This window comes from Stegodyphus dumicola, chromosome 1 (assembly GCF_044657685.1).
Source record: "Stegodyphus dumicola isolate Sdum_Otavi_A_Nest chromosome 1, ASM4465768v1".
In the NCBI taxonomy this organism is placed as follows: Eukaryota; Metazoa; Arthropoda; class Arachnida; order Araneae; family Eresidae; genus Stegodyphus; species Stegodyphus dumicola.
The window spans coordinates 189697808-189716648 of NC_140768.1; the positions used below are offsets into that span (position 1 = coordinate 189697808).

At 35.1% G+C, this 18841-nt stretch overlaps 1 protein-coding gene across 2 annotated transcripts in view; it reads right to left on the bottom strand.

The window, feature by feature from the left end:
- LOC118201119 (acid-sensing ion channel 2-like) overlaps positions 1-18841 on the bottom strand; it is an 83198-nt gene that overhangs the window by 42524 nt on the left and 21833 nt on the right. Inside the window, exons 2-3 of one of the 2 annotated variants that reach the window (XM_085811499.1) lie at positions 14207-14397; positions 1520-1710 (exon numbers count right to left, since the gene is read on the bottom strand). In XM_085811499.1, coding sequence (XP_085667625.1) covers positions 1520-1610 — 91 coding nt within the window. In that variant the 5' untranslated portion in view covers positions 1611-1710; positions 14207-14397. Of the gene's footprint in view, positions 1-1519; positions 1711-4450; positions 4702-14206; positions 14398-18841 lie in introns of those variants that run through there. The other variant, XM_035373154.2, reaches the window with a different exon arrangement.

Here is an 18841-nt window from a genome sequence, read left to right on the forward strand (position 1 = left end):
CTCGCAACCCAGTTTGAAAGCAGAAGAACGGCGGACAATGAAAGAAGACGACAGTAATGAGCAAAGAAGCCAATTTGGCGCGCCAAGGCCGCCGCAGGGGAGGCAAGAAACGATTTAAAACTTGGTATACTGAAATTCCTAAACTAAAGAATTTTGAAATTCCAAAACATTATTTCAACAATCTATCAAAAAATAATCTGTAGAATATTCAATTGCTGTGTTTTACAGATAGTTGCCTGCCTCTAGACCCACTAAGAGGGATAGACGTGAAGGGGGATCTAAAGAAATAGTAAAAGGGGGGCATGCTTTTGGATATTCCAATTATAAATACCTGTAAAACGAGAGAAAAATCTTGAAGTCGCATGCTTTTTTTTTTTTTTTTTTTTTTTTTTGCCTCCATAGAGGCTTGAAACAGGAAGCCTGAAATAGGTAATTAAAATAGGGCACAGTGTTTTGGAAATGGAAAGCGTTGTTTGTTTGGAATGCTTTGTTTATGTTTCAGGAATAAACGTTCTTACTTTCCAGTTAAAAAAAAACGAGGGAACTTTAAAGTAATGAAAAGTAAGTAAAATAATGTAAATACCTTCCGAAATTTGAGGAACGAAAAAATACATTATATCAAATGCGATTTGTTCTCCGCCTCTCGGCACTACACGGAAAGGGAGAGATGCCCGGTAGAGGAGATTTTAAGGGAAACTGGCCTCGTATCCATCTTACACATGGGAAAAACGAAGTAAACGCCTGTGATGTATGGGTCACGTCAACCATCAAGATGCATAGAGGGCGCTAACTTTCAATCTGAGAGGCGGCAAAAGTTTAGTTTCCAGGAGGGAGACCAACAGAGAGGTCATACATAAGGAGAAGGTTCATGCGAGCTGTAAATCAAAACGAAATTAACTTTAATTACTTAATCTTCGAATTGTTAGTAGTGTAGTTTATTGATATAGTGTGTAGTTTTGCGTGTGCAATAAATACTTAAAATACAAGAAGGTGGAATCATTTTCTGTATGAGGCAGGACAACAAAAAGGGGTGACATTATAACGCCCAAGCAACCAGCCCGTTTCCCAAGATTCGATCCCTGACTCGAACTGCCAATGTTCAGCGGGTTTTACCGCTCGGCCGTTGATGGGATACCAAGCGCAATAAGCAAGGAATTCCAACTACTATTTGGCATACATAGAAGTTCTTCATGGAACTACTACACAGAAGTTCTCTATGGAAAGTCTCGTTCTTGGGTTCATGTCTTTTTAAGTGAATTCCAGTCTATAACGCACACGCAGCGACCGTATTTTACAGGTCTCTTTCATTAAATTACCTAATTTCTCGGTGAATGTGATCATTGGTTTTGAGCAAAGTCTGAGAGAGTCTGCTCTTTCGTTGATTTCATTGTAACTAATCTCATACGAATTTTATGAATTCTTGTGTTGCAGTATTTTAGTGTTTTTATCAAAGTGCCCACCTGGGGTCGGAATCAGTCAGAAAGAGAACATGGGGTTTAATTTTTGAGGGAAACTTTACCTAGATGCAGAGTTGTTCTCAGGTCGATCGTGAGAGGAAAATCGACCTTGGTCTTCATCATCAGTTCGGACAGCTGCTTCTCTAGAACCATTTCATAGCACAAACCCAGCGGCGTCAGCGTACGCTCGAACACTTTGCAGCAGTTCACATTAAATACCAACGCAGTGCAATCGATAAACAATTCGTTGCACCTGAAACAACAAATAAATGAATATTAATTGAACGACATACCAGTACATGAATTTAAAAATTACTGTGGTTGTAAATTTGCGTAATACTTGTAATTGCGTTTTTTAAATGAAAAGAGATGCTATGAATTTATATTCCATCTGTTTTTATTTATTTTTTTATTTTATTGCATATAGCTTATGACATTAGAAACGTATTGTTGCGTGCGTACGGGTTCGTTACGAAATGAATGCACAAGTCCGATGAAAAAATTAACAAAAATTTATTATTATCACAACAAATATGCTGAAGTTTCCTCAAATTATCGTGCAGTATTACAATATCTCACAGTAGTTATCTTTTAACTACTCAAACGTTCAATAGAACTTAACTCAAAACAGCTGAAGAAAGATAATCCGCGAATTCGCTACAATCAACAAGAGCAGTTTTCTAAACAACAACAAACTAAGTAACTACAACGAACTGAGAGATTTTCCTCCTTTTATAAGATTTTAAAATCGCGCGCGAGAATTTTCTAGTACTTTCTCGAAATCAAAAAGAGTTATTTATTAAATGTTAAATGCACGCGCTCTTGTATTTTCAATTTTCCGGCTTAGCTTTCTTTTAATATTCTTCACGCGCTGCACTGCGCGGGAAATAAAACGATTTAATTTATAACTGAACTAACATTAGCTTTTTAAATACCAAATTCGTAACAGTATTTTAGGATACTGTTGTACTAAATCTACATAAACATCCCGCACATTTACTGGTGTATATTTGTTATTTTGTTGCATAGTGTTTTCGACGTTGGAAATGTCTTTAACAGGAATTTTCGGAATTGTTTTTGAATCGATATGTTATGTTGTACGATCATATTCAAGGCAACTTGGCAAATATTACTACCGCACGAAACATTGCATTTTCAATTTATTACTCGCGCAGTTTGATAGATTGATACGTTTTAAAGCATTCCATTTAACTTAAAAGCTGTAATTCATGTTTCAAATGCTAAGCTTTTATTCATCCAAACTAAGCTTTTAATTAAAGCAATAAACATGCTTCTTCTTAATTTTTTATTTTATATTATTTTTAATGCAATATTTATGTGGTGTAATTTATAATGCATTTCATTTAAGATATCTCCAACTGATAATACCAGTGAATATTTGCAGCGTTGATTGCAATTTATAAAAGATATATTTCATGATAAATACAGATTTTTCAAAATCTTCTCAAACTTAAACTCACTGTAAAACTGTAATGAAAAAGATATTTGAATGAAATGAATTTTGTGATAAACAGCAGGAACACTTCACGACGCCAGGATTCCGTGACTGCGAACAGTCACATGATTCCGAGATAGAGCTGAATCAACAAAAAAGAAGAACATGCTTCGGTGTGAAGAGTTAAAATCGTGAATTCTAATGCATGAAAAGTTGAACAATCTATACCAAAAATTATCTGGCCATGAAATGATATATAAGTTTCTGAACTCAGGAAGCGTGGCAGATTTATTTCGAAATAGCCGGCCAGGCAAAAGCGAAGACATGGTTGATTAAGTAAGGAACAGCATCGGGAAAATGTTGATACCGAGAAGATTCTTGAGTTCAATTGACTGCAATTCATGCTGTTAGGATAATTTGGAATTGCATTCATTCGACACCCTATATGCTGATAATTGTTTACTATCTTATATACATCATTGCAATGTTTTATTTCACTTGATCAACTGTCTTGTTTGACCTTGGCCAGTCACTTCGTGGCAAATCCATGAAAACTTGCCTGTCTCCAGAATTTTTTCGTGCCACTTCTTGTTGGTTTATTCATCCGCGGTCGTTTTTCATAAACTTTGCTGAACTTTCGGTGCATCAGGGTAGGATTTGAACTCTGTATACCACTACACGCACTCAGTCTTTTGAATCCAGTCATTAACAATTACGTAATCGCTTGCAGTCACGCGATATTATGAGCGTGCAGTATTGCTGTATAAAAACTTTTGAAGATTTTTTTTTTCTATTTTGTTGATAAAGCTTTGCTCATTGCAAAGGTATAATGAATTTAAATACGAGAAGGACTTTCGGGAAGTCCTGTATTACATAGTTGGCACAGAACCGTTAAATTTCTTTTTATTTCTTACTGAAATGTTTAGAAATTGAAAATTAAGTATTAATTCATATACCAAGACCAGTGTTTAATTTATATATTCTAAATTTTTTTCGAACCTAGAGAAAAAGACTAATGGGGTTTAAATTACAAGCCCGATTAATAATAAACTTAACTCTTTCAAAAAAATAATTCAGTAAATACTACGTTTCTGCAACCGAGTGCTTAGTAAACAGCATTACAAATTTCTTTCATTCATTGCGCATACTGTATAACTACTACACAGAAATCTTCAATCAGATATGTTATATAATTTACTATACAAATCTATTCTTTAGTAATAAGGTAAAGAGAAAAATTACTAGATAGGAGATACATTACTTTTAAATTCCTTAGTTTAAAAACATTTTGCAAGAGTATATAACACTGATATGCATTGCCCTTTTGTTATATGAAAGATAAATCTACTGCAAGTTCTAATGCAAGGTTGGTAACGACTATAATTTTTCTCTCAGTTTGTCACGAAGTTAAATTAAAGACTTTCTATCGTAAGCCCGGCAACAGTCACAGAATTGGTGGTACGCAAAGGTGATTGTAGCAGATTGGACTGCAGATGTTTCTGATACTGGAAAGGAAAGAGAAATTTTCACTACTCACTGATAAGTATTCTCTTTTAAGAAAGTCTTAAGATTGAAGTCTTCCCTGGAATTCTTGTACTTCTCGTAGTTGGCTTTGCGATTACGAAGTTTCTCCTCAAAAATCGCTGCCTCTGTAGAAATATAAGGAAGAAGGGTACGGTTGCGAACTCTGGCAATGAGTGCTAAGTGACCGTTTTCTTTTGGTGTCAGACTAATGAAAGGAAACCCCAGAGCGAGACTGGCATACTCCATGATTTCTAGCATGCTCGAATTGAGATCTGGAAAACCAATAGATACGTTAGTAAAAATCAGTCCATTCTATAACAAGCTATGAAATAATATGGAGCTTAAATTCAACTGGAGCTCACAGGAACCGGTATTTGGTGTGCCTTAGTTTTTGAGCAAAATTTTATTTCTAGCTGGATCGCTCTAGAGTCCCAAATAAGATGAATTCCGGTATTTTACTGTACCACTGCATAGCAGTATTAACAAAAAAGATTGTTATTAATGAAAATTTCATTTAGTAGCTAATAAGATCAACATTGTTTCTAACTACTGAATGCAGGCGTTTCTTTCCCTCGGATAAGCAAAGTATACAGATAAAATTGAGACCTAGAGAAGAAATCTGCCATGCCGAAATACGATCTGTTCAGGAAGAAGAATATTTATAGCTTTACACAGCATTTCCTGAACTATCCTATTCATTCACTGAACCTTTCTGAGCATTCAGGATATACTGGCTCTTTCTACATGATAAAAGGTTCTGTAAGCCAAAATAAGAAAGCAGTTTTATATGATCACGAAGAATACTGGTCAAAATAGTATTTACTTTTCTTTAATCTTTTTTATTGTGTCTTGTTAGTATTACTCATGTTGTGCTACAACAGTAGTGCGACGCAGAAACACCTGTAAATCCAGAGGCGAAGTTTTGGTGCTCCGCCCACGTTTCCTTTCCCTGTTATCCGTACTGATTTAGCATTTCATTTATCATTTTATTCCATTTTTTTTCCACACAACATTATTTTAGTTTAATTCGTTATTTATAGGAGTTGGACAAAATATGTAAACACCGAAATAAAAACATCGCTGTGACTATAATACGATGTAAGAAAATTGTTGCCATTCTAAAAAGCTTGCGGTCCTCTTGGAACAGGTAAACAGAGGTCTTGTATGCTTTGCAAGGGAATCGTGTACCATTCTTCTTGTGAAACGCTAGCAAGTTCAATTAACAATGATAGCGGTGGATAGCGCTCATGCAGATTTATCTCCAAAATAGTTCACAAAAGCTCAATAATATTAATATCTGGTGACAGTGGTGGCCATGGTAGATGTGAAAGTTCAACCTCAGGCTTAGAAAACCAGTCCTAGACAAGGTGAGCTGCGCGAACAGGAGCTCTGTTATCTTAGAATACATAATCACCATTGGGAAACAAAATTTGTACGAGATGGATGTGATCAGCCAAAATGGTCATATAATCCTTGGCAGTAATGTGACCCTTTCACAGTAACGATGGATCCCATGGAATACCATGATGTGGCTGCTCAAGCCATGATCGAACCCCTACCATGTTTCACTCTCAGCAGCAAACAGTCTCACGCTTGGGACGGCGTTCACCATACGTAAACTCGCTCAGAAATCAGAATCAGAGTGATGCAAGACTCACCTGACCGAATGAGTCTTCAATTGCTCTATAGTCCAGGTTTTATGACTTTCGCACCACTTTCTCTTCTTACAGGCATTTTGATCTCTGATGAGTGGCTTTTGTATTGCCAGCTCGCCCAAAAATACCCTGCTTGTGGAGCTCCATTCCTATTTTTTTGGTGCTGACAGGGTTTGCGAGTGTAACATTCGGTTCAGGAGCCCCTTTTGCGACTATAGTCCTCTATTTTTCATCACAATCCTCTTCAATACTAGGTCATGATTACTCAACTGCATATTTTCGACTGCGCTGTGATTTAGCGGATGCGGTTTTTTCGGTTTTTCTGTATGAGTTAAAAATCTTAGATACTGTGCCTCTTGAAACACCAAATACTTTAGCTATCTTGCTTATGGAAGCACCCACTATACAAGCCCCAGCAGTTTGCCCACGTTCGACAGGATGCACTTACACCTGCACAGAACACTGTCTCGATAACGAATTACACTTGCAACATATTTTGAGGATGTTGTATATGTGATCATTTTAGTGAACAAAGACATCAGCGCCACCAATAACTTTCGCAAGAATAAACATTTCAGTTCCATATTTTTGTCCGACCTTATATATATTTAACGTTAACAAAAGTTGTTATCACCAGAGGTGCTACTAATTTCGATACTCACATTTTAGTCCCTATTATTTTTCAAATTAAAGGATGTTGCTGTCAAATGTTAACCCCATGTATTATTTATAAATATATAATCTAGCAAATATAAAAAAATGTGTGGCAAAACTTAACACTCTATCGAGAATTCTAAAGTTATGCTGACTTTTAAATAGCTTGTGATTTTGCTTTTGAATTATATGTGGTTTAAGCGCGAAGAAACTAACGTTTATTAAATAAAGTTAAAAAGACAAAAAGTTAGTAATAAAAAGATTACAAAAAAGTCGTGTGAGAGCTGTGTTCAGTTTTCTAAGTAAAATGAAAAAATGTCATCTTACTAAGAAAACTGAATCTCTTTATGATGAGATGAGAAAAGACTGAAGAAAAGTAACAGCAACACTTAACATTATATCCAGATTTCAATCATATGCTGTTTTTTAAAATTTTGTTGATTTTTCCGTTGAATTTTATGTGGCATAAGTGTGAAGAAATGGATGCTTAATAATAACGTTAAAAAGACAAAAAACTTGTGTAGGTCCTTTTGCTAGGAAAACTGAACATTGATATGATGAACAATGAAAAGACTGAAAATATAGAAAAATATATAGCTACACTTAACATTCTACCGGAAATTCTAAAAGTATACTGCTTTAAAAACTTTACTTATTTTACTGTGTTTTTTATATGGAGCAAGTAATATTTTATAGTGAAGTTTAAAACATAAAAAAGAGTTGTGTTAATAGCAGAAAGTCCAAGGGCAGATTGGTAAATGCGAATCGAGCGATAACATAAAATATTCAATTAACCCTCTGGTAGTCTTTATATTTTATTTAATTCCAATTATTAATTTTTTATTGTTCTTTTTACTGTTTATTTAATTATTTTGGACATTTCTGACAGATTTCTGTAGAGCTCCGAAGCTTCAAACTTTAGAAATTAAGTACTGAATATATGGCTTTAGATACATCTTTTATTAATTTCTATAACGTTGAAAATGTTTATACAAGTCATTAGTTATGTACACTGCGAAAACAAAACGGACAGTTCTACATCTCCCATTCTACTGGGCCAATTGACGAAATTCAAACTGCGTTTTTCATGTCTCGAAAGCGCGACTTGGGATATATATTAGATTTATATATGGCATCATTCTAATACAGGTATTTTGACACAAAATCGGACTCTTTCTAAAATGACATGCCAATTTTTGTCCATATTTCGGTTCTACAACTCAAATTATGCCTAAATATTAAGATTCTTAAAATTTGGAGCCAAATATACGAAGAACTTCAAAAATTTATCTTGGCGTATTTCTTACAGTTTTCGCCAAGAATAATTTACTTGGCGAACTTCTTAATTTATAGGAAACTATTTTCCTCTTCTTTTTCTCATTGTACACGAACGGAGAAAAAATCGTCTTACATACTTTCAAATAATTTTAACAAAGTGCTTAAACCACATTTGGCGTTATTATCACTAAAAAAAAAAAAAAAAAAAAAAAAAAAAAAAAAAAGATGCCAGATTTCAGAACGCTCCAATATGTAAATTCAATTATATCTTATTTTGGAAAATTTTGAATAAAAAACTCAAATTTTTTGCAGGTATGCCTAGAAATACATCTACTTTGAGATGATGTTAAAACTTTTATAGGTTATAATACAAAATATTTTGGGAAAAATTTATAAAAAATATTTGTAATATAAATTTTAGAAATAAATCAAAAAAATGTGCGAATCATATTTGGATAAAGATTAAATTTTCGAATTCTGGAAGAATGAATCAAGTAAGTTTAATAAAAAAAGAGATATTAATAAATACATATCAAATTCAATTAACACTGAAGAGATAAAATTTTGAGAGTTAATTTTTTAAAAACCGCTCGAGGAGTTTTACAAAATCTGGCAGTTTGGCATAATTTGAGCCCTAGAATCGAAATATGGAAAAAATTGGTATGCCATTTCAGAAAAAGTCCGATTTTGCGTCAAAATACTTATATTAGAACAACGCTATATATACAGTGGTGGCCAAAATTGTGGACACTTTTGGAAATTTTTATGTTTTTGAACTTTGTATGCTTATACAAAACGTTACGTTTCACAAAATGCAAATTTGTATATATCATTTTAAAGTGAATTTATTACTGAATTCAATACAAAACACAAAATTCAATTATTTGCAATACGAAAAAAAGTTAAACGATAATAGTTATCGATGTACATTAGATAGTGATGATTGCAATGAGTTATCAGTACTTAGTAGGGTACCCTTTATTTTTGATTACAGCTTCACATCGACGTTTCATTGAGCTGACAAGAGTTTTAAGCTCTTCTTTCGTTATTACATGATCCTCAATTAGTTCCCTTTTATTTGATGGGCGACTCATTGTTTTCAAGCGGTGCCACAAATTTTCCATAGGATTGAGGTCAGGACTGTTTCCTGGCCATGACAACAATTTAATGCTCTTTGTACGAAACCACTCTTTCGATATTTTGGCCGTGTTGCAAGGAGCAGAATCCTGCTGAAAAATAAACGAAGCATTGTTGGGAAAGACATCTCTGATGGAAAGTAAACGTTTTGGTTCTAGCATAGTGTCAATGTATTTTCTGGCATTCAGTGTCCATCGATGACATGAAGGCGACCAATACCATCTGCTGACATGCATGACCAAATCATAACACTAACTGGGTTCTTCACAGTTGCTTGAATGCATTCAGGATGTAGCTCTTCTCCTATTCTACGTCTTACATATTTTCTCCCATCACTACCGAATAACGATATCTTAGTTTCATCACTCCATATAACTTGTGACCACTGATCATCTGTCCAATTAATGTGTTCCTCTGCCCACTGTAGTCTTTTTTTTTTTTCTTTTTTTTCGTTGCTGAAAATTAAGATAAGGCTTTTTTCGTGGAATTCTACCTCTCAGTCCAATATCTGTTAATCTTCTTCTGATTGTTCTTGAACTGACAGAAACACCAGATTCATTCAGATCATTTCTGATGGCCGCTGATGACATTTTTCCATCTTGGAGACATAGTCTTTTTATTCTTCTGTCATCAATAGATGTGGTGCACCTTTTTGGGCCTTTTCCTTCTTTGTTTTTTTATTGAATTTGTCTTCTGATGTTCTAAACAAAACTTTCGGACTCCAGATGTAGTCACTGAACCACCCACCTGTCTTGCGATTTCAGCTAGGAAAGACCACTTTCTCGTAACACAATAATATTACATCTCTTTCTAGGTGTCCAATCTACTCTTTTATTTGATGTCATTGCTTCTTGACTAAATATTAAAAATTTTTACAAAAATTCCTACTTGTAATTGCAGTGTATAAGAAACAGGTCCTTCTTCTACAGAACAAAGCAAAATAATGAATTGTTTCAAGTGGAAACATGATGTCAGCTTCTACTGGCAGTTACTAACATTTGATTGGTTCTCAGAACAAGAATAGTGATTGGCCAGGAAATTTAGACATTACAAACCACTTCATAACTGTGTTTTTTATTTATATTAAAGTACATATAACTTTTCTGTATTGCAAATAATTGAATTTTGTGTTTTGTATAAGGTAATAAATTCCCTTTAAAATGATATATACAAGTTTGCATTTTGCGAAACGTAACATTTTTCTATAAGCATACAAAGTTCAAAAACATAAAAATTTCCAAAAGTGTCCACAATTTTGGCCACCACTGTAAATCTAATATATATCCCTAATCGCGCTTTCGAGACACAAAAAACGCAAGTTGAATTTCGTCAATCGGTCCAGTAGAACGGGAAATATAGAACTCTCTCCTTTCCCCCCCCCGCAGTGTACATAACTATATATTAATTAAGTGTACTTTAAATTACATAAATCAGACAGATTGTTAAAATAAAATGAAATCGCAGTTAGATTTTTAAAATGAATTTCAAGTGAAGGCTGCTAGCGTAAGGCACTGCAATGTTTTATGCTGTGGCAACACTTGTGTTGTAAATGCATATAAATGCATGCTGAGCAATTTAAAGTAAAATTGTACAAAGTTTCTAAAAACGTTTAGTGCGAATTCATTAAGCGTTCGCTGATATAAAAGTATACCAACCGATCTAGTTAATGCCAACCAAAATTTTGAATTTGAGTAGCCTTTTGACTCACCATAAGGAAGGTCTTTCAACTCAGAATATTGAATGTTACCAGAAAAAAATTCAGATTACATAAATGAACATTAAGTACAAAATCATAAAAATTCAATGCATGAAAGCATTTCAGTTATTACTACATTGATAGGCTTCAACGAACTAACTATTCTCTCTTAATTTACTTTCATTTCTGCATTTGTGAAAGTCTACAGCCTTTTTACTTTTAGATGAAATAATGGCTTTTCACTCAGCCTGAAATCTTTAATTTATCTTTCAGGCGACCTACAACGTAATCATTCAGTTTCGCATAAAATCTTATTTTTCAAATTAAAATTACGTTTTGCTTAAAAAACTTGAGGACTTTTAAGCAACATATATTATACACGAAGGTTGCTATTTACATTTCTGGCCTTGGCATCAGTAAGTATTGCTAGGCAACCGCTGACGATTCCGATAGAAAATTTGATTTTTAACCACAAGTTCTTCATGGAAATGGAACTGACTCGTGAATATTTTCGTGCGAACTTTCCACGCGGATTATCAAGAGGGCTTCGATGAACTTAATTCTTTACACAGCAATAAAGTACCATCCTAGAGCACTGTAAAAAACTGGTATAACGAATTCAATCGTGCTTGACGTTCGCTTCAGGACAAATTCCGTAAAGGTCTTCCAAAATCGGTTGTTGTGCGAGAAAATACCGATGCTGTGCGTGAATTGATAAAGCAGATCGTCATGTGACATACTGTAAGATTGAGGCATCTTTGGGCATTAGTATGACAAGCATCAATAAGATATTACATGAGCATTTGGACGTGAAAAAGGTTTGTTTCCGTTGGATACCGCATAATCTGACAAACGCCCAAAAGAAGGCTCGTGTTGATTGTTGCAAGGAAATGTTAGAAAAATACGTTCAAGGTGCGTATAATATATACACAGGTGACGAATCATAGATCCATGCATATGAAATCGAAACAAAACAGCAGTCGACTGTATGGGTCTTCCAAGGCGAACCAAATCCAACAAAAGTTATTAACGGAAGAAGCACATAGAAGCAAATGGTTGCCTGTTTCTTCGGCATTACCGGGCACGAGGCGACAATGGCGTGAGAGGAACGTAAAACGGTTAATTCCGAATGGTACACGACCATTTGTTTGCCAGAAGTCATCAGAGAAATTCGAAAAAAGCACAAGAGGAATCATTCTTCATCATGAGAATGCGAGCTCTCACACGTCGGCTCAAACAAAGGAATTTTTGACAGGCCAAAACATCGAATGTATGGCTCATTCGCCGTGCAGCCCTGATTTGGCACCCAATGACCTACTTTTTTTATTCCCGCACATCAAAATTAAATTACGTGGTCAGCGATTTGCGACACGCAAAGAAGCGGTTGATGCATTCAAAACGCGTGTTTTAGAGTTACCTCAATCCGAGTGAAAAACGGTCTTCGAAAATTTGTTCAAACGCAAGCAAAAGTGTATTGATCTTCATGGAGAATATTTTGAAAAACAATAAAACCAGTTTCATATATAAATATTTGTTTTCTCATTATTAGGCGACAAACATAAATCGCAATCCTCGTATATACGAGGGTAAGTTGAAAAATAAGTTTCCCCTGTCGACTGTGGTCAGAGTTGTGCATGAAAGTGAAAAAATAGAATGAGACATTAAAGATATGACATACCTTTATTTTTCCACATAGGTACCAAGTACATTGAGACATTTGTCATATCGCTTGATAAGCTTCAAAAAGCCCTCCAGGAAAAATCAGGGCTTTGCATATGGAAGAAGCGTTGAACGGCTTGCTTCACTTCAGTATTGCTTCCAAAGCGCCTTCCCCCGAGATTTTTCTTCAAAGCCGGAAACAGATGGAAGTCGCTTGGTGCGAGATCAGGACTGTATGGCGGATGGTGTAGGCGCTCCCAACCAAGAGTTGCAATATGGTTTTGCGTTGCCGTCGCCGAATGTGGTCTGGCATTGTCATCCAACAGCAGAACGCCAGATGTGAGAAGGCCAGGCCGCTTTTTCCGAATCACCTCTTTCAATTTCGACAGGGTGTCACAGTAGCGCGTAGCATTGATGGTTCCAACCTCCAAAAAGTCCAGCAACAAAACTCCTTGGGTGTCCCAGAAAACTGTGAGGAGCACTTTATGACAAATGTCTCAATGTACTTGGTACCTATGTGGAAAAATAAAGGTATGTCATATCTTTAATGTCTCATTCTATCTTTTGACTTTCATACACAACTCTGACCACAGTCGACAGGGGAAACTTATTTTTTAACTTACCTACGTATATCTTTTTATATCTTTGCTTAATTATTTTTTAAAATCCTCATCCGAAATTTGTGTGTGTGTGTGTGTTTCGTTTCTTAATGCCTTTATTACACGATACCACGCTGTTTACCATCCGTGTAACTTGGCAAGTGTTGCCGTTGCAAGAGACATAAGATTCCGGGGCTTTATTTTAATTAATCGGTAATCTCGCTATTTTGCCTACACATTCATAATCTCCCATCAAGATGCAAATTAGTTCAAGTACACAAACGCAGAGTTTTTGATTTCGAGAAAAGAGCTTTTGGCAGTTTTCACTTTCAAGTTACTGTGAGACAACTTCCTGTCACTGATTTGAATTTCTTAAATCGGCTTTGCTAGCTGTAATTGCTTCCTGAAAGGTTGAAGTTTGAACCAAAGTTTAGCAAACGCGTGTTACTTTGTATTTAATATTTTAATTTGAATAAAATAACTGCTAAACATTTTTCTCGCAACTAGCGGGTTTTACTTTATGTTATTAAATAGGTTGTGCCATCAGTCCGACGAGTAAATAAGATTCATTTTAAAAATTCATTTGTGTCGCTCTACTTAGATGTTACCATGGGGCAGTTATCTAAATTGCAGGAGTGGGCACTAAAAGTAGCGTAGAACCATGCAATATATTTAATTTATGTACCTTGCAGCTTGGAAAATAGCCAGTGTTCAGAGTGTTAACATTCATCGTGAAGTAGTTTTTAAACTATAAACTATTTAACAAATTGAGCAATTTAATAGAAATAAATGCACTTGTTAAATATTAGTTATTTTTTAATAATCTTTCTAATTAAAACTACAGTGTTTGTAATATATCCAAGTGATAATTATGCACATCTGCAGAACTACAGTCACTAATAAGAAATATTTCTAGTGCCATACATTACGTATCTCAGGAACAATTGTTTGAATATCGCTTAGCGGCAAGTCTCTCCCCCTCTTTTTACTTCTCCATAAACATTGCTAAGTTAAAACGCAAAAAGGAGACTGTTGTTATTCATTGAGTGACAAAGCTAAAGCTTGTCCTTAAACAGCAGAGCTTCACTAACCTTTTCTATAGGGAGGACTGGGGCATATAGAGATGAGTGGATAGTGAGGAAAGTAATAGGGATCGTCTTTGAAGTCGATGACCGAGTCTTTATTGATGCTGTTGATGTAGACGGATTCCTTGCCGAAGCACTCCTGAACCAGGAAGATGATACTGGAAACCACGCTCAACAGACACAACACAAAAATCACTCTGCAAAAAGAAACACTCTATCAACAGTGTTCACATTAAGAATAGTTATCACAATTGGCACATAAGCAGAATTTCGTTTACAAAACAACGAGACTTCGTTATGCTGCCAAATATGAAATGGTGAAATATCATTTAAGCGTTTTTCATTTAAACAACTTTTATGCTTGTACTTAATTTCAAGTCATTCATACTCTTAATGCATTTCTATTCCTCTTGAAAGAATGTAAAATATTTCATTTGTACCATGTTATAAATTGATAGTTTGCGCCGTTAGGTGGCGCTCCGAATGTTAATGTTATTATGTTATTACTCCGAATATTGAACTAACTGATTGAAGAATTGTTTTCAGTGTTAACGGAGGAAGAATGCGATATGTTAGAATTAAATAAAGAAATAGAAGAAGATATATCTGATGCGAATCAATTAGAAAAAAGACATAACGTCTACTGAAAATTATAAAGAAGAGATTTCAATTTGCAAAACACGAGTAAATAGATATTTAAAACAGATACATGAAAATAAAGTGCAGGATAATTCTAGGCATTTTAACTCGACAACATCGGACTTGAATTAAACTTCCACGTTTAGTAATAGAAAAATTCGATGGCGAAATACCAAAATTGCCAAATTTCTGGTCGCAATTTAAAACTACTATTCATGATAACGAATCTCTAAATGATGTAGAAAAGTTTAGTTATTTAAAAACATACTGAACAGATGATGCCGAAACTTCCATAGGAGGTCTATCATTGACTTCAGAAAATTCTAATAAGGCAATCGAGATATTAAAATCGCGCTTTGTTAGAGAAGAATTACAGATAGACATTATGTCTAGTTTACTTAATCTGACGCCATGTAAATACTCGAAAGACATAACGTCATTAAGGAAGAATTTACGACCACGTTAACATCGAAATACAAGCATTAGCGAGCCTTGGCATTGAGCCAAATTCTTATGGAGCACTTCTTTTCCCCATTTTAATTACAGCATTACCAACTGGTATAGCTTTAGAATTTAACAGACTGCATGATGCCGAAGAAAATAAAATAACGGAGTTCTTTCCCCCCGGCTCTATAATGTTTATATCAATGATTTCCCGCACCCATTCAACACGAAAATACTCAAATACGCTGACGACACTGTAGTATTGACTGAATCCAGAAGTCACCAGCTCGCTCTAAGTAATTTACAAATGCATCTTAATATGATCAATCACTGGTGCAAGACTTGGAAAATTAAGCTCAACGCCTCTAAATGTTGTATTGTGCTCTATCGGAGATACAAAACAAGATCAAGAGTCAATACTGATATCTACTTAGATAGAACTCTAATCCCTGTAGCTAATTCCTATAAATATTTACGTGTTTACATAGATAAGTCTCTCAACTTCAAAGATCATATTTCTTATATCTTAAACAAAGCAAATGCAGCCTACATGGCAATTTATCCTATTATCGGCAAAAAATCAAAGCTCAGTCTAAAAGAAAATGCTTTACATATCTCTAATTCGACCGATCATGCTATATGCAGTGCCGGCCTGGGCAATCGCCAATCAAACTGAGCGCAAAAAACTGGATATACTTCAAAATAAAATTCTACGTAGCATTGTGAATGCACCTTGGTACGTGAGAAACTCTATAATTCATAGCCACCTGGATATTCCATCTGTGCATAACTTTATACTCATGACAGCTCACAACTTCTTCGAGAAGATGAAGCATAGTCAGTATAACGCAATTAAACAAATGTTGGATTATGATCCAACCATTGAATACACTGTCAAACGCTCAAGGACAATCACAATTCGTCATGGTGGTAACATGTAAATTTTAATTTTAAAATTTACTTGAACTCTGAAATTGGCCTCTATCCTATTATTTGTGTTGCATATTATACTTATGTTAATCAAGAAACTTTTTTTATTCAAGATTTTTATGTTACTATTTCATTTTTAATTATTGCGCATCGGTGGTTTTAAGGTTCAGTGCGGTAATCCAAGTTTGTCGAAAGTGTGGTGGTTCAGCAAAGCATATCACATCTCATATCAATAAATCAAACTCAATAATCACCAATCAATAAAATATAAATTGATTTAATTAAATATAATAATATCTCAATCTCAAACTGCGTCACACCTTCCATCGAATCTCAGCACACACTCTCAATGGCGCTCTCAGCGCCCTCTAGCGTTAGGCGGGTCTTACCATTCTCCCCGCTTAAACTCCCGGACTTTACATTTCAATTTCCAGATATTCAAATAAATTTAAAGTCACTAAAATTACACTAAACTAAATATTAAATTGGTAAACTATTAAATATAAAATAAAAGTTTTTCAAGTTCATTCAGTCTTTAAATGGTAGAGGAATAATTTTGTTGATTGCTCGCCGAAGAACACCTGTAGAGGTTTTAACTTCAACTACTCTGACCAGACCATCAGCACCAGGATACACTTGTTGGATGCGACCCAATGGCCAATGCAAAGGATTGGGGTTGGAGTCCTTCAGCAGTACTAGTTGACCAATCTGCATGTTTGGCTGCGAACTGCTCCATTTGGCACGATTCTGTAGTTGATTTAGATACTCGGAATGCCACCTCTTCCAAAATGTAGCTTGGAGTCTCTGAACTAGTTCCCACCTGGAATGAAAAGAAAGAGAATCCGAAGCAGTATGTTGTTCAGGAAAGGACAACATAGCATTTCCTGTTAAAAAATGTCCCGGAGTTAAAGGCTGTAAGTCATTCGGATCGGAAGAAAGTGGTGATAATGGACGGGAATTCAGAACTGCTTCTAACTGAGTAACTAAAGAAGTTAACTCTTCAAAATTCATGATAGCTGATTTTGCTAGCCTTAACAAAATCCGTTTCACTGATTTTATGTTTGCTTCCCACAGTCCGCCAAAGTGAGGAGAAGCTGGTGAGATAAATTTCCATTGGATCCCTTCTTCTGCACTAAATCCTTGAATTGGGTTAGATTTGCAAATATCGTTATATGCGTTAAGAATATTTCTCGCATCTTTGAAATTCGTGGCGTTATCGCTCCAGATAACGGCTGGTTTGGATCTTCTGGCAATAAATCGTCGTAAACAGGCTAGAAAAGCTTCTGTTGTTAACTCAGAAACGACTTCTAAATGCACTGCTTTAGTGCAAAAACAGATAAATAATGCAATATAAGACTTTAAAGTCACCTTTGACCTTTTCAAATTAGGTTTTGTGATTATAGATCCTGCGAAATCTAATCCGACCTTCTCGAAATGTCTAGAAGGCACGACTCTGTCCCTAGATAGACTACCCATCATCTGGCTTACCGTTTGATTCTTCGTTCTAAAGCAAGTGATGCACTTATTTATTACTCTTCTAACTCGATCTTGCCAGACTGTATCCAATATGACTGTCTTATTAAAGATAATGTAGTCTGTACGCCAGAATGTAAGGATTTTCTATGATAATATTCAATAACTAAATTAGTGAAATGATGAGCCTTTGGCAAGAGTATCTGATGTTTCCGAATTTCAGAAAACTCAGAATACTCCAGTCTTCCTCCTACTCTCAGTACCTCATTTTTGTCAAGAAATACGTTCAGAGATAATATTTTACTATTTTTGGAATAGATTGTCCGTTTTTCAAGCACTTTATTTCCCTTTGAAATTCAATTGACTGTACGAGTTTTACTAAAACTTCAGTAGCATGTCGTAACTCAGAAGCACAAATGAAGTCTGTTCTCAATTCTGGGTTTGCTTTACAGTTATTTATAAATCTCAAACATAAAGCAGTTATCCTAATTAATTTACTGAATGAGGAGTATCTTGTGATCAAATCGTTTTCATTTTGGCTATTTCCAACAGTTGCATTTACAACAACTGACTTCTTAAACTCCAACTTATCGACATCTACTTCGCTTTCTTCCATTGATTCTACGGAGGATGGCCATGCTGTATTATTCATTGTCAACCAACAGAGTCCATGCCACCAGAGCTGATTATTCTTGAGCTCGCTTAAGGATAAACCCCTAGAAATCAAATCGGCGGGATTATTCTTTCCTATACAATGATGCCATTCTTCTGGATTGCTGTATTTTTGTATTTCTTTTATTCTATTCTTCACGAACACCTTATGTTTATTTGGATCACCTTTGATCCGGTAATAAGCTATTGAGGAATCCGTCCAAAAATATCGAGTAACTGGAAAACTTAGTGCAGTTACAATTTTATTGCTCAATCTTGAAGACAAAAGTGCACCCATGAGTTGCAATCTAGGAATCGAAAGGGTTTTTAACGAAGCTACCCTGCTCTTTGATGCTACAAACCTAGAAATGATATTTCCACTCTTTAATTCAATGCGTAAGTACGCAACAGTACCATAAGCTTTCTTAGATGCATCTGAAAAACAGTGTAATTGAATAGTGATTGCATGACTGGGCAAAGAATTTTGAAAATAATATCGGAGAA